Genomic DNA, 17,616 nt, shown 5'->3' with positions numbered 1-17,616 from the left:
TTAAGAGACAAATCATGGCTGGCTCCCTGCATCACCTTGGCCTCTTCAGTCTGCAGACAGCTCTGCAAAATGAGTTCATTTTTCACGTTTACTGCACTGGTCCAAATTTTTATATTCTGCGGCTTGTAATGCTTGAAATGAGTTACTACAAACCACATTTAACGACACTGTGATGATGCTATGACCTCAGTCTTCCCAACACTTAATTCAGGGATAAATAAAAAACAAAAGCATTTCTCATTTTAACAATTCCTTTTGCCCTAGAGGAACATAAAACACTTTGCTAAATGTTCCCCCTAGTACCCACAACTTAAATAGTCTCACTTTTAAAATCAATCGTGAAAGAAGAACACTTCATGGTAGGTGGCAAAGATAGGTTCTATGGTTAATAGAAAGCATCAGAGGGATTTGCTGGGACACTCTATGTTTGCGTCTGCTCAAAATTTCTATTATGTTGGTCCAAATGTAGTCTGTATTTCCCCCCAAAATCAGGCAGGGAGAAAAACATGAATTGGCCTACGAATGGTATTATTTTTAATGCAAACTTATTATTATCTATTTTTCCTAAGTGATCTCATTTTAGGGTAAGAATAGGGATGGGACCTTAATCTGTTATTTCAATGTCATAAGGGCTTTCTGGATGAGAAAACTTCCCCTTCCAATGAAGGTTAGCTCCTTCTCTGCAATTTGTAGTTTCAGAGAGTTGCCTGGAATATTGAGAGGTTAAGTATGTTGCTCAAGGTTACTGAACCAGTAACTGGCAGAGGCTGGCCTTAAACCAGGGCCTCCTGGCTCTGGGGTCACTTTTCTAGACACTATGCCATACTATCTCCCATTTTAAGAGTACAACTGACCATGGGACTAACACAGCATAGGCCTGGGTCAAAAATCTTAGACGTAATTCCTGTGCCACCAATAGCAGGAATGCAAAATCAAGTCTAGGCTATCTCAGGATGAAAGAACTTAGTTCATGTTATAAAAGTGATTATTATCACAATGTGCTAAAATTTTGACAACATTTGAGCAACTATCACACAGTTCTGATACATACTAAGCCAGGTTAAATGTACTCTGCGCTTGATAATGTAAGCGATGAAAATGCAGAAACTTCTATGGTCTGATATATACTTTTGCAGAATTCACTAAATCTCACAAACAGTGCTGTTTTCTATTGGACACTGGTCCACTGTCATTCATCTTTTTCTTAGTAGCAGTAATGGGTTATGCTGAGTCATGATATTGTGGGGAAAAAACCTAAACTTAAAGTCAAGAGAATTTGTAACAAATCCTAGCTGACATTCATTACCTGTGGTCCAGCCAATATGGAAAGCAATTTTAAATTCTGCCCCAAAAGTTACTAAACAACATCTACCTTCTGACTTAGTGGTCTCATTGCTGGATATGTACATACTCCAGAGAGAACAAAGAAAGAGAAAAATGAGCCCAAGATGTATATAAAAATTTATAGCAGCTCATTTCTGTAGTAGTAAAAAGGAAAAAACTAAAGGGGTGCCCATCAAGGCTGGACCAATTAGGGTATATACTGTAATGGAGTTTTGTTCAGCAAGACATGATGAAAGAAAAAACCTGGGAGGACTTGTATGAACTGACATGGATCGAAGCAAGCAATCTGTACAATCACAACAACTCTGGAGAAAAACAACCAACCATGATTCCAGGAGATCAGTGAGGAAACACACTACTCATCTCCTGGCAGAAAGGTTATGGACTCAAGGGGCAGAATGAGATAAATTTGTGAACAAAGCCAACGAAGGAATTTGTATTACCTGATTGTACATATTTGTTATAGTGGGCTTTACTTTTCTCTGTTTTCTTTATTTTCCAATGGTGGGGGTGGGGTTGTAGAGGGAAGTAGAGGAGGGAGGGAGAGAAAATAAAAGCCTATTAAATGAAAAAATGTATGTATATTTTTTAAATGACATTTAATTTCCCTGAGCCTTAGATTCCTCATATATAAAGTAAGGCTAACAGTACCTACATTCTACCTGCTTCACAGGGCTGTTGTGACTTGTATAATCCATTCACTACTAAATGTAAGAAACTGCATTTGACAAGTAAATGATACCAAGCTACAGTTCTCCACTTGTTATTAACCAGTTAGAGAGGACATAGACTCAAACTGAAGAATAAAATGTAACATTTTTTGGCATAGCCAATGTGGAAATTTGTTTTGCTTGACTATGCATATGCTACAAAGGTTCTTTCTTTTTCTTCAATCTGCAGGGTAAGGAGAGAGAGGAGGTTGGGATGGGGTTGTCCCTCCTTCCAAAGAAAGAATACATCATTGAAGCATGTTTTTGAAATGCCTGGAATATTCCCCCTCCTCCACTTTGCCTATTGATCTCCCTAGCTTCCTTTAAGTTCCAACTAAAATCCTTTTATTTACTAGAAGCCCTCTCCAACCCCTTTAAACTCTGGGGTCTTCCCTCTGTTAATTACTTCCTATCCATCCTGTATATAGCTTGCTTTGTATAATCTGTATGTTGTCTCTTCCATTAGATTTTAAGCTCTTTGAGGGAAAGACTGTCTTTTGCCTCTTTCTGTTTCCCCAGAGCTTAGTACAATGCCTGGCATAGAGCAGCTGCTTAAAAAAATGTTTGCTTGATTGAAGGACAGCCTTGAAAGGTACACGTTGAATTTATATATTTTTTTAAGCAAGCTGTATATAACAGAGATTCCAAGTTTCATGTTCTTCTCTGTTCGACTGTGTGCATGGAAGTGTTCATTTTAGTTATTTTTTTAAGTTCAGAATTTTTTTTTAAAAACACAAAAAGAGCTCAGATTCTTTTCCGTCTTGACCATTTATGAGACATAAACAGCCATGGCTAAGTCATTTCATCTCCAAGGCCTTAGTCTCATCACCTGTAACATGGGGATACCAACAATGACAAAACTCACCCCAAAGAGATGTTGGGAAGGCCAAGTAAGACAATGTATCCAAAGTGGTAAATACAAATGCAAGTGGTTATCATCTGCACGTATTTCAGAAGATACGGTCACTGCCGAGAAGCAGAGGAAACATACCCTTGAGTTTTTTGGTGCCAGTCGGCCTGAATAAGGTTGGAAGTATGGATGACAACTCGAAGGCCTTCTTCATATAACAGCAGCATCATTTTCCTTTAAAAAAAAAATAAGAGTTTGGATGGATAGTGAGAGGTACCTTCAGAAACATACAGCGTTCTCGTAATCCCAATGAAGATTAAGCATTTGACTATTATGAGTAAGCCAAGGATCTCTACTGAATCTCTGACTAAATTCCAATAGCATTCTTTTCCATTTCAGTTCTTCCTCTATTCTATAATATGGAAGACGGTGAAGTGATGGGTAGAAGATACATCAACCTAGCAAAAATGTTAGTAAGGCAATTTTATGGAGTGGGAATGTTACCTGATATCGTCCACCAGAAAAAGCCCAAATGATTCAGCCTAGAATTTAAGATCGTCCCAAAATAGACTTGTCCCAATCTATTACCCATTGCTCCCTAATGGGAACTCTTCATTTCTGTGCAGCCAATCTCTTATCTGTCCCTCCCACCCACCATCTCCTTAGCTTTCCTCATGTTATTTTTTCCCCAGTACACAAATGTCCTTTTATTTCCTCTCTACCAGCCCAAACTCCATATTCCCTTCAAGAGGGAGTTCCAAAAATCACCACCTTCCTGAAGTCTTCCTTATATTCCCACCCAATAAAACTTCTACTATTTGAATTCTAAGAGTATTTGGTCTAGGAGTGGGGCACCTGTGGCCTCAAGGCCATATGTGCCCCTCTAGGTCCTCAAGTGCAGCCCTTTAACCGAATCCAAACTTCACAGAACAAATCTCCTTAATAAAAGGATTTGTTCTGTAAAACTTGGACTCGGTCAAAAGGCTGCACTTAAGGACCTAGAAGGCCACAGGTTCCCCACGCCTAATTTTGGTCTGTACTGCATAGTCTGACACTTCAATCAGTCAATGTTTACTAAGTGCCTCTAAGTGCCAGGGACATAAGTGGTGTCCCACAAGTCTCAGTTCAGTATTAAGCTATTAAAGCTTGAAAGTGTATTCAGTCACTTGTAGGACACCCTATATTGTTTGCTAATTGTTTTGATATAGCCAAGGTTTTTATCTCCCTAGCTGGAATGTATAAAAATTCTCTGAGAGGGAACATGTCATTGACCTAACATTTAGCTGTAGTTTTGGATACATGGCCTGACACTGGCTTATACAATGTCACATTTTTTTTTCTAATTCTTCGAAATATCCAACATTTATCTCCCAAGATGGAACACAAGCCTCTCAAGGTGAAGAATCATGCCTTTAAGTGAATAACCAGCTTTTATATAGCACTGAAAGGATCACAAAGAGCTTTAAATGTTACCTCACTTGGCCCTGCAACAATCCTGTGGGGTAGATGCTGTATAATTCACATTTTATAGATAAGGAAACAGGCAGAGAGAGATTAGGTGACTTACTGAATGTCCACAGAGCTAGTGTTTAAGAACGCATTCGAACTCAAGCCTTCCTGACTCTTAAGTCCAAAGCTCTATCCACTAATATGACCTAGCTGTCTCTTTTATATACACCAAAGTACGGAGCCCAAGGGTGCTGATGTGACTCCACATACAAATGATACAATCCAATTAAACAAACAGTTCCTGAGCACCCAATATATGTTAAGTACTGTACTAAGCACAGCAGGGGACGGCTAAGTGGGAGAGTGGATAGGAGGCCTGGCCCGGAGTCAGGAAGACTCATCTTCTTGAGTTCAAATCTGGCCTCAGACACTTACTAGCTGTGCGACCCTAGTCACTTCACCCTGTTTGCCTCAATTTTCTCATCTGTAAAATGAGCTGGAGAAGGAAATGGCAAACCCCTCCAGTATGTTTGCCAAGAAAACCCCAAAGTGGGGTCACCAAGAGTCAGACACGACTGAAACAACCAAAGCACAATAAACAAGATAATGCCCCCAGCCTTAATAAATTTATAATCCAGTTTGAGGGAATAAAATATGCACTTATATAGCAATAATAAAAAATAATGAAATGGCTGAAAAGGGACATGACAAAGCATTATAAATATTCACTGGGAAAGTAAGGAATACATGTGCCCTAAAGAAGGATTTGGGGGGCAGCTAGGTGGCGCAGTGAGTAGAGCACCGGCCCTGGAGTCAGGAGGCCCTAAGTTCAATCTGGCCTCAGACACTTGACACACTTACTAGCTGTATGACCTTGGGCAAGTCACTTAACCCCAACTGCCCCACACCCCCCAAAAAAGAATAAATGTTAAAAAAAAAGGATTTGGGAAGACTGCAAGGAAAAGGTGAAATTTGAGTGGGGTACTGCAAGGTAAATGGGTAGGATTTCAAAGAGAGGTGTGGAAGGAGGGCACAGAGAATACCCTAAAGGAAAGCGTGAGGAGGGGAGGCCCTGCATGTGTCCAAGGAACGGCAAGTGTAAAAACGTCATCACTGCTCTGAGAGGACAACTCGCCCAAGACCACAAAAGAGTGCAGTAACATAACATGTGTGTGAACTTCATCCCAGCTGCTCAACACTGAACTGGCACCGCTAAAGAATGCCAGCTTTCTGACTTGTCATCTCTCAGCGTACGAAATGTGCTCGCCGAAATCTGGGCCGATATACATGCACAGTCACGAATGTATCAACAGCAGTGGAGAACAAGGTAATTCTACAGACCAGACACAAACTTGCCAAACATTCACATCTACCAAGGCCGGTGAACTCTGATCACAGGAAACATAAAATGATTTAAGGGTGAACAGTCTATCATACTGTTTTTAACAAATAAAATCTGGTGGGTAAGGCCGCGGCTGTAAAAAGACAAGGTAGGAGACGGGGCTTCCTCTTAGGAGAGTGAGCAGAGATGTGACTCACACCTTATGATGATGGGATTTAGAGCCAGAAGGGCCCATCGAGATCCACTCCATCATTTTACAGAGGAGCAAACTGAGAAAAAAAAAAAATCACATTATCGCTTACTTTCACAGATTTGCTGCAAGCAATGCTTGAATTTAAATTTAATTTAAACATTTAAATAAGATCGTATGAATGAAGCGACCTCTAAACCTTAGAACATTATATAAATGCCAGCTATTACTTATTTTCATAGTTTCTTCCTTTTATTTTCTGGAAAGGCAGCCTGGCATGGACTGGATACAACCCTAGACTTGAAGGAAGTTTGCTGTTCACTTTTTTTTTCAGTCACGTCTAACTCTTTGTGCCCATTTGGGGTTTTCTTGGCAAACATACTGGAGTGGTTTGCCATTTCCTTCTCCAGTTCATTTCACAGACAAGGAAACTGAGACAAAGAGCTGTAAGTGACCTGCCCAGGGACAGACAGCTAGTATCATCTGAGGCTGAATTTGAACTCGGGTCTTCCTGACGCCAGGCCCGGTGCTCTAACCACTACACCACCCAGCTGCCCTGTAAGCACTGAGTACTCTATAAATGAGAGGCAGCACGGCATGGACTGGAGACAAGACCGGACTTGAAGGAAAACGTGTTCGAATCCCCACTCAGGCATTTAATAACCACTAACAATCTTTCTGAGCCTCATTTTCTTCATCTGTAAAATGCAGATATTAACCCTGACCTCAAAGGGTTACTCTATGGATTAAATGAGGTCATCTCCATCGGTGCATTGACTAGAAGCAGCCTTTTCAATATACCACAGGGGAGCAAGGTTAAGTCAGCGATCTGCAAGAACAGACAAGAAAAAGAAACCATTCCGGGTTGGTAATTTATAACCTATGTGGCCTCAAACAGGTTACTTATTAATTATAAGAAGAGTAGTAGCTTACGACTCCATGCAAACTTGGACAAACTCGAGTTCAAATCCTGTCTTTGACAATTATGAGCTGGGCGACCTTGGTTTCTTCATTTAATCTCTCTTGCCTCAGTTTCCTCACCTGCCAAATGAAGGGGTTGGATGTGATGGCCTCTAAGGGCCCTCCAACTCTAAATCCACATGTTCTGCAAAGTACAAGCTGCCACTATCATTAATATTAATAAGTAACTCGTGTGAGGTCGCGTAGGGTATAAACTGCCAACCCAGAATGGTTTCTCTTCCTTGTCTGCTCTTCTAGAACACTAACTCACCCTCGTTACCCGTGTGGTCTAGATTAAGAAACCAGACACCTGGAATCGACATCTGTCTGTGTGACCTGGAGAAACCCCCTTCTGCTCTCTAGGCCTATTTCCTCATGGGAGAGCTATTAGGTTAGATCTCACCTCCATCGCTTCTGCAGCTCCAACATTCTACGATCCATCAGGCGGTATATCTCTCAAAAGCCAGTGGAACCCCTAAAAAACCTGAAGATACCCTCATGAAGCAATGCCGATGATGATGATGATGGTGACAGGAACATTTATACAGCATTTCCGTTCAGCCATTTAATCGTGTCCAACTCCATGGGACCCCACAGGCTTTTGTCCAGGGGGGTTTTAGGCAAATTTTACTGCATTGGTTTGCCATGACCTTCTCTGGTGTGTCTCCATTTTACAGATGAGGAAATGACTCAAAGAGGGCTTAAGCGACTTGCCCAGAGTCACACAGCTAAGGTAGGTAAAACTGCCTTTCAAACACCACCTAATTTTATCTTCACAGCAGTCCTGGAAGGTAGGTGCTTTTATTACGGCCATTTTACAGGTAAGGAAACAGAGGTAGCCAGGTGAAGTGACTTGCCCAGGTTACACCGCTGGTGAGCACTCTGAGGCTGCATTTGAACTGAAGGTCTTTCTGGCTCCAGGCCAAATGCTGCCTATCCCCTGAGCCACCGTTATTAATGTAGCTATCTGTGATCATTTAGCACAGGTATGCCCGTGTGCCACCATTGAAAACAGCTTCCCCCAGGGCCTCTGCTCCACCATCTGTATGTTACTTACACTAAGAGGTAAGAGATTTGGACTAAAAGATGATAGAGGCTGGAAGGACCTTGTCACTGCAGCTAATGTTTCTGCACAGAGGAGGCACTCTACCCACTGAGCCACCCCTACAACCAAACCTAGATTTTAACCCCACAGCCTCCTTGTTTCTTCATCTATACTTCAGACACAAAGAGGCATCTTGGCAGCTAGCTCTGGATGGATGTAAGGATTTCTAAAAGCTTTTCTAAAATAAGTCAACTAGGTGGCACAGTGTGTGGAGTGCCAGGCCTGAAGTCAGAAACACCTGAGTTTAAATCCAACCTCAGACACTTGCTAGCTGTGTGACCCTGGGCAAGTCACTTAACCCTGTTGATCTCAGTTTCCTCATCTGTAAAACAAGCTGGAGAAGGAAATGGCAAACCACTCCAGTACCTCTCCCAAGAAAAATCGAAAGGGGTCACAAAGAACCAGACATGACTGAAACGACTCAACAACAAATACCTAGCTATGAAAGGATCAATAGTTAAACTCTGATTTAAAAATCCTTTGCATTTGGGAAAACATTGCTTTATGCTCCACATAACAAAAATTAATGAGAAACTCAAAATTTTGGTGAAATGGATTTTTTGCTAGAGTCAAATGGGAAAATGTAATTAAAACCTATATTAATAATGGGGAGAAAGTAAAATTAAAGGAAAAATACAAGATCTAGTACCACTGGGTTCTGGTGATCATTTTTAATGGGAGCTAATATAGTACTGCCAGATTTCTTTCCAACATCTAAGAAATCAAATGCAGGTTGAATGGACAGGTACCTTTCATATGTGCCTTTGCCTACTCTGGAGCCACTTTAAAACAGGTCAGCAAAAGACAATTCTAGAACCACATTTTATAAAAACAGCTGATATTTTTGTTGCTTTAAGGCTTACGAAGTGCTTTACATAGGCTATCGCCCCAGGGGTACAACTGCTATAAAAGGCCTCATTTTAAAGATGAGGAAATTGAAGCTCTGAAACTGAGGACTTCTCAAGGTGAAAGTCAGTTAGTATCTGAGTTGGTGAGAGCTGGCCTCCCAGACTCCAGGTTCAGCACTCCCTCCACTATGTCATGTCACCTCTCACAGGTATCTCAAAATTACAGTTATCCATTTCACATTACAACTCTCCCCAATGCAGCTTCAACACATTATGGGGTCGGCACAAGAAATTAAATGGGAATTTGGGGGGAGTGCTGTAGAAGCATCAGACGACGTGCGAAGGCCAGCAGGTAACACAGAGCCTATGACCAAATACTTAACCCATATTTTATAATAAGGTACTGTAAACACCCATAAAAGAAAAAGAAAAAATTCAGATATCTTCTCTGGTATGAGGGAGGGCCAAAAAATTTTATGTGGATTTTCCAGATTTTGCAGGGGTGCTGTACCCCTAATTCCTGCACGATGTGGAGGGGATAGCTGTAGAAGAAATCCTAGAATCATCGGGTCAAACCTATACATGAGCTCACGTAACCAGCACTCCCAAGTGGCACCTTGTGTTCACCTAAAAGGAACTAAATCCCTCTGTCTCATTCTACCCCACTCTTCCAACCCAAGGAAGCTCAGTTTACTTCAGAGAAGCTCTAACTTTTAGGAAGTTCTTTCTTGTATCACGCCAAAATTGCCTCCCTATACATTCCACCCATTGTTTCTAGTTCTACCATCTGATGCCAAGCAACACAAGTCTGCTACCACTACAACACTCTTTCAAATACCTACAAACCTCATGCCCCATATAGATTTCTTCTTTTCTTTAATTTGAAATGAAATAAATAGCCTAATGTGACCATTTCAAGTCAAAGGAAATTTCAAAAAAAAAATCAAACTTTACACATGGAAGGTGTTTAATACAAATCTGATGAATCAATGAAAATGTCCATTATAGCAGATAACAGACAACTTCATTGTTTTGTTGTTGTCGTTTGATAATTTTTCCATCACGTCTGACTCTTCATAACCCCATGTGGGGTTTTCTTGGCAAAGATACTGGAATGATTTGCCATTTCCTTCTCCAACTCCTTTTACAGATGAGGAACTGAGGTAGACAGAGTTAAGTGACTTGTCCAGGGTCACACAACTAGCAAGTGTCTGAGGCCGGACTGGAACTCAGGAAGATAAGCTTTTCTGACTCCTACCCATAGCTCATTGTACGTGGTTCTACTGTTAACTAAGAAATAAATCCTGAAGGAAAATCACAAGGAAAATACCCATTTTCACTACTGACACACAGCAAGAACAAGCCTGAGGCATCTCCGTTTGAGCATCCTCAATGATGGCCAATCTTGACCCTCTGGGATGGATCTGATTTTTGGAAATGGACAGAAGGTTACTTGGAGCCAAGTCTGATGCAAGAAGTTTGATTAGGCCGAGCAACGCCGTTTGTGATCAAATTCAGTATCTGGCTTGAGCGCAATGAGAGCGTGTTTCTTCTGTGGCTCATAAACTGACTCTGGAGGCAGGTCTAAAGAGCAGTCCAGACAGTTAAGCAACGGCAGCCAGGCTGGAATAAGTACACAGCATCCTAAGGGGACTACTTTGAGGGGAGCGGAGGTACATTTTGGTATGTAAATTCCAGCTATTTATTATCAGAAATAACCATGTTTATTTACCATGGATCACAACCTAACTTTAAGGTTTTCTGTTCAATAAAAACGGCATTTTTCACAAACAAGTTTGGTAGATACCATCCTCCATTTTAAGTGACCCCTAAAAGTGATCGGCACTGATTGCCACCTGACTGCAAAACCACATGTGAAATAAGCACAAGGCCAAAAGAAGCACACAGGGCGTCCCCAAAGTCTTAGTGCGGTTCTAGGCTTTGATAGCCGGTCATTGAAGCTAGTAAAATATCCAATAAAGTAGCCTGCCACATAGGACCATGCGCGTAATAACAGATTATTATTTAAAGTAGTAAAGCTTAAAACTTAAAAAATGCGCTACTAAAGCTTAAAACTACACTAATGCTTTTGGGAGACCTTCTTTTACTACGTTTACTACAGAGGTGTACACATGGGTGGGTGTATGTGTGTGCATACAGACACATAGACATATATATTAAATAACACATGTATATATGTATTTATATATCTCTTTGTATGCAATAATATATAAAACATTCTAATAGAGAAATCAGAGTTCTAAAAGAGTACTGATTTGGAGTCAGAAGACCTGGATTCCAATCCAGACTCCGCTACATACCAACCATGTGACTTTGAAAAAGTTAATTAACTTCTCTGGACCTCAGTTTACCCATCTGCAAATGGGGAACACTGACCTGGAGGGTCACTAATGTTCATCTGTAAAACCCAGGATTCTACTGAATCACATGGAAGTGGAAAGGATACTTTTAAAGCCAGCTACCTTAATAAAAAAAATAAGGACATGAACACACTTTTGACCTTCCATATTACTTTTCAATTTCTTTAAGCAAGGTATTCCATAAATTTAAAATTATTCTAAACACATCACCGTTAAAGGAAATCCATTTTCCCTCATTTCCAAAAAATTACTTACGTATGATGAGTTCCAAATGCAATATCCAACTTGGCCTAGGACGACAAGAAAAATTGACCTTAATCATTCATGAAATACACTTCCCCGTGAAACATCACACAACCCAACTGAAACTGAGTCTGAAAGAGTTTGGACCTCCATTTTTTTTTTCAATGTATCATCTGCCCTCTAGTGGAGAAAAGCTTGAGCAGCAAGAGAGCCTTTTTATGGCAGCACTAACGGAGGCTTTTCAGTTTAACATTAAATTTTAAGTTAGGCAGGATGATGCTACATCTCTTGCATTTCAAATGACCATATTTAGAAACTAACCTGTGTCATGAGAGTGTTAAAAATCACTGATATGGGAAAAATACAAGGAACTGTTTAAAGTCCATCTAGCTGACATTAAAAAAAATTAACTCATGAAAGTTAAAAAGAAATATTCACAGAATCATAACACTACATAGTTGGAACAGACCTCAGAGGTTATCTAGTCTAATGTGTACCTGAACAGAAAATGGGTCTAAAACAAAAATTAAAAAAATCTAGTGGTGGATTATCTATTACTTCCAAGGAAATACTCTTAATTGTAAGAAAGTCTATCATTACAAAAAACCCTTATCTTTTGTGACAGTTTTCATCCATTATTCCCAGTGTGCCCTCTGGGGCCAAGAGGAAAAAAACTACTAAAAAAAATTTTTAGTTTTCAACATTCACTTTTATAAGATTTTTGATTCTAAATTTTTCTCCCTCCCTCTCCTCCCCCTTCCCCAAGATGGCATTCAATCTGATATGGGCCATACATGTACAATCATAATAAATCTATTTCTTAAAAAAATAAGACAGTATTTGTAATAGTTGAAGACAGTTATGAGACAGCCTTCCTATCCCTACCACTTCCCCAAGTTTTCTCTTCTCCAAGATAAACATTTTCAGTTCCTTCAACCAATTTAAATTTGTCCTGTTTCCTCGCAATATGGGCCCCTATCTTCTGAAGGGCTTTAGATCAGTGGTCTCCAAATTCATGTGATTGCACACTCCATCAGTAAAAAAATTTTGTGTGCACACCACTAATGGATATAGTTGCTTATTTATAAACTATCTGCAAGGCCTTAGGTACTAATTACGTGTATTATAAACTATATACAAGGCCTTAAGTACTAATTATATATATTATATACTAATCCTTAGGTACTAATTATATATATTATAAAATGTAAACAAAAATAAATATTAAAAGCTTGAAATTAAGATGAAATAGTACTTGATTCTAAAGTCAATAGGGAGCCACTAGAGTTCACTCAGTAAGGGAGTAATGTGGATAAATCTAGTGGTAGAACACTCTGGCAACTGTGGAGGAGGATGGCCTGGAAGGGGGCAAGATTTGAAACAGGAAGACCAATTACAGGAGCCTGTTCATGGATTAGGTGAGAGGGGATGAGGGCCTTTATCAAAACAAGTTGTGGTATATGACTGGGATGGAATACCACGATGCTATAAGAAATGACAAGCTCAGTGATTTTAGAAAAACATGGAAAGACTTGCACGAAATAACGGACAGCAAAATGAGCAGAACCGAGAGAACATTACATACAGCAATGGCGATATTGTTTTAAGAACAATTTTGAGCAAATAAGTTATTCTGAATATTACGAAAACCCAAATTAACTATAAAGGACACATGAAGAAAGATACTATCTGCATCCAGATAAACAGAAGTACGGATAGAATAATTTTACACATGCACGCACACACACACGCGTGTACACACATACACACTCCTGTGTCTAACGGTAGCTATCTCTAGGGCAAGGGGGGAAGGAAAAGAAAGGAAAAGAAGAAATTTACATGACAATTTTGCACCAGGAATAGCAAGTTATATATAATAGATTTGCAGTTTCATGTACAATTATCTTTTTTATCATACTATGTTATAAAAATGCTTGTTTTATTCCATAAATTAAAAATAAAATAAAATAAATTTTAAGGTATGCCTTTGTGAACCAACTGGTCAGAAAACAAACATCACTTAAGTGGACTTTTTACAACGAATTCACTATTAAGTGCATATTGTGTACAGAACGAAAAAACCACAGCTCCTTACTTCAAGGAATTTATAATCTCATAGGAGGGCACAACAGTTACTCAAATAAGTGTGACACACTGTAAACTATGATGAGGACTACAAAGAAAAATACAAAATATTATAATAAAATATGAGGGAAGAGATCACTATCAGCTGGATTAGCTCAGGAAGGGCTTCAAGGATGAAGAGATAAGTGATCTGAGCCTTGAAAGAAGAGAATTTCAACAGGTCGAGATGTGGCGGGAGTATGTCCCAGGTAGCAAAGATTGCGGGGATGTACAAAGTCAAGAGAAGACAGACTGGGATGAACCTAGTCAGTCCAGTCTGGCTAAAACAAAAGGTGCTAGATGAAAAAAGGCAGAGAAAGGAGGCTCAACCCAGAAGGCCAGGGAAGTCAGTCTAAGGACTTTATATTTTATCCTGGAGGCAACTTGGAGACATTTAAAGTTATAGAGAAAAGGACAGCTATGGTAACATTGGGAAGACTAATTCAATAATTATAAACAATGTTGTAAAGAATGATTTGGAAAAAAGTAAGACTAGAAACTGGAAGACCAGTGAAGGAGCTACTGCCATAGTCTAGGCCAGAGGCCATAAAGACCCAACTGGGGGTAGTGCACGTGTGAATGGAGAGGGGAAACAGAAAGGACAAGACTTGGCAATGAAGAGTCAGATGACTGGAGGACTAAGCCACCAAAGGAAATAGGGAAGTTGGGAGGAAGGTCAGATTTCTGAGTGGAAATTTGGGGCATATAAAGTTCTGAGATACTAATGGGAGATTCCAAGAGAATCTTCTAGCCATCACAGGTAGAAAAGTGGTAACACGGCGGCTGCCAAGATTCCAGAGTGACCTACAAAGAATCGATGTCATAGAGGTAATAACTGAACCAAAAGGAGTGAATGAAATTACCAAGAGAGAAATGACAGAGACAGACAGAGCCTCAGAGCCTTGGGAGATGCCCACACTTAGCAGGCAAGAGGAAGGAGATTAACTAGTGAAGGCAACGTAATGATTAATTCTGTAACCTCAGCCTCATTATCAGCAAGCCCGAAGAACTATATTTATTTTTAATACCTTTAAACTTAAAAACTAAAATTACGACCCTTTGAGTCATATAACCCTATGCCATATTATGACAACGACTTTTGACTTAGTTAAAAAAAACAGAAACAAAAAACTAGTTTACTAGTTTTTACTTTTCCTTTTTTACTTTTCTTTTGTGGGCCTGCCTTAGTTCCCTCATTTGTGAAATAAGAGTCCTGAAACTAGAGGGTCTACAAATTCCTTTTCAGTTATGCATTTCTCTGGATCTAGTATATCTGAATTTTACAAATGAAAGCTTCAGAATTAATTGAGGCTTTTATTAAAAGTCTCCTTTAAGTATGTCATGTATAAACATTTATTAAGTACCTACTATGTGCCAAATACTGTGCTAAGCACCAGGGATACAAAAAGGGGCAAGATACAGTCCCTGCTCTCAAGGAGCCTTCTCTTTCTCTCCGTGTATATATATATATATATATATATATATATAATATATGTGTGTGTGTGTAATACACCCATATGTACATATATATACACACACACACCAGTATGTGTATGTATATGTATTTATATGTATATATTTATGTGTGTGTGTGTGTATGAGATCTCAAAAGATAAAGAAAATACAGAGTTGTTAAAGGAAATTAAGGTTTCTCTTTCCAAGTCAAAGTTGAAAAAAAAATCACAAAACACTGTTCATTATCTTCCTGAACTGAAATGACAGGGTCAAGCTATTTCTCCATTCAAGGAAATCTTCCTGCAGGGTCTTTACTCAACCACAGACTGCTGCAATCAATATTAATGGATAGCTGCTCCTTATTGCTATCTACTCACAAGACCGTAGGCTTTTTGCGGGTAGGCTTCATTTTAACACCCAATGGCTTGCCAAGAGGCACTTAGTAAACGCTTGCTGGATAAATGAATGGTCACTATAGTCTCTTCCTGACCCTGACTCCAATACTTATTAGTAGTCCATTTCCTTATGCTTACATACACTGAATCACTGGGAGCTTCTGGGTCTTCCCACTTTTAGCTTAATAGAAGCAATTCGAATCCATTCTTACTGTCTGTGTCTTTGATGACCATGGCAATGAGGGTTTTGGGAAGGTTGTAAGAAAAAGTAATGGGCAGGTTCTGGAGAGAGAAGCTGGTTGATCCAGGGTGCACACAGCAGATGATTGAAGTAAATTCTATTACTTGTGTGGCAGGTGAGAGACTATTATATTAGGTGGAAGAAGAGCGATGAAGATCTTTTAAGCCAGGCCTAACGATACAAAGCGAAGTGGGTTGGTCGTGCCAGACGTGAAACTTTGCAGTGTTTTCAATGGCTCATGGTGATTTTTCTCCCTTAGCCTTTTGAAAATACAGGGTCTATTGATGGGAAGATCGGTGATGGTAAGTGAGTTGGTACTTCACTATCTGTAGTGAATGAAAGTTTAAGGAGCTAGAAGGATAATGATGGAAAAGGCAGAAAATAGGCTCTACAGGACAATCCCAGTACCAATACCATTCAGCTAATAGAGGGGGAAGAGGCCGATAACAAAGAGGTCACTCATGAGAGACGGGTACCATACATTCATCAGAATGAACAGACCAAAGGTGAAGGTTATGCCAGCCAGCTCAAACAACCATTGCCACTAAAACTACCAATGGCATGCAATAAACAATAAAGGAAAGTAAATTATCAATTTAAAAACCCTCTTTAAACACTTAACCCTGTCTCATTCTCTCACAGATACAAAGTGCTCACACAAGAAGACAATGTCCAAGCAGGACACACGACCCAGCTGCTCAAATACTAATAATAATGGCTCATGTTTATATACTGCTTACACATAAGCACCGTGCCAAGAGCTTAACAACTTATCTCACTTGAGGTACATTCCTTTTTTAAAATATTGGCCTCATGGGTAGAATGGGAAGCAGAATTATGCCGCCAGCCACAGGACATATAGGTTCAGAGTTGGAAAGGACCTTAGCAGTGTTAGCATGGGCTCTGTTAGGACTATACTACATGTTAGAACTTCCCTCCTTCACAGAACAGCAGGACAATGGAGGTAGACAACAACTAGCCAATTAAAAGCATTTCTGAGGCTCAGAGCCCCTTGACATACCAGGGATCTTTTACGACTGAACTCTGGTCAAATTTGGAGATGCCTGTGGCTGGCAGAAACCACAGAACCAGCCTTGAACAGCTTAAGGGTGACCTTGAGCAGCAGTTGCAGATTCAAGACCTTGCTCGGGAGTTTCCAAGCGTCCTGCTGCCTGGCTTATCGAGTCTGCAGATGCTTCCCTCCCACACCACCCCAAAGCCTCTAGAAACCACAGTATCTTCTCCCTTTTTCCACTCCCCTTGGAGCAGCTGAGAACCCTTTCTCACTCTTTGTTCCCTTGGAGGATCTTCTCTCCCCTACAAGCTTTTCCTCAGACAATTAATGCTGTTAGCTGGTGTATTCGACTGTTTCATTTCAGGTCCTTCTATGGGCCTGAGGGTCCTCTGCTAATAGAGGCCATTGAGTACAAGCCCCTCGCTGAGAAGTGAAGTGACAGGTCACAACGGCCCACGCTGCTAGCAAACGTCTGACCCAGGTTTTCCTTACTCCGAAGGCAGAGCTCTCTCCACTACTCCATACTGCCTCTTAAAGGCAACAAATACAGCAAATGAGGGGAAAAATGAGATTGATGGCTTCCCCCCAACAGGTGCCATGATTCTCTGTCTCTCAACGAGTACAAACAGTAACAACAGCGGTCGTGATAACAAGAGCACATGTTTATGTACCTTATTACACGCCAGGAACTGTGCTAAATGCTGTACAATTATTTGATCCTCCCAACAACCCTTGGAGCTATTATCATCTCTATTTTATAGATGAGGAAACTGAGGCAAATAAATTAAGGGACTTGTCCAGGATCACACAGCTAGCAAACCCCTAAGGCTGAATTTGAATTCAGGTCTTCCTGACTCCAGGTACACTGTTCTGTCTATCGCACCATCCAGCTGCCCAGAATTATGGCTGATTACTTTCATAACAACACCATTTAACTTCTTAAATGACTCAGTCTGCATCATAT

The 17,616-nt window shown here is 40.2% G+C and overlaps 1 protein-coding gene across 3 annotated transcripts in view; it reads right to left on the bottom strand.

Moving 5' to 3' along the window:
* TDP1 (tyrosyl-DNA phosphodiesterase 1) overlaps nt 1–17,616 on the bottom strand; it is a 184,195-nt gene that overhangs the window by 137,914 nt on the left and 28,665 nt on the right. For all 3 annotated transcript variants that reach the window (XM_036769574.1, XM_036769575.1, XM_036769576.1), the window contains 2 exons: nt 11,435–11,469; nt 3,046–3,138 (listed from right to left, as the gene is read on the bottom strand). In XM_036769574.1, coding sequence (XP_036625469.1) covers nt 3,046–3,138; nt 11,435–11,469 — 128 coding nt within the window. The remainder of the gene's footprint in view (nt 1–3,045; nt 3,139–11,434; nt 11,470–17,616) is intronic.

The sequence above is a fragment of the Trichosurus vulpecula genome, chromosome 8 (genome assembly GCF_011100635.1).
Source record: "Trichosurus vulpecula isolate mTriVul1 chromosome 8, mTriVul1.pri, whole genome shotgun sequence".
NCBI lineage: Eukaryota > Metazoa > Chordata > Mammalia > Diprotodontia > Phalangeridae > Trichosurus > Trichosurus vulpecula.
This window is presented reverse-complemented; position numbering and strand designations above follow the sequence as displayed.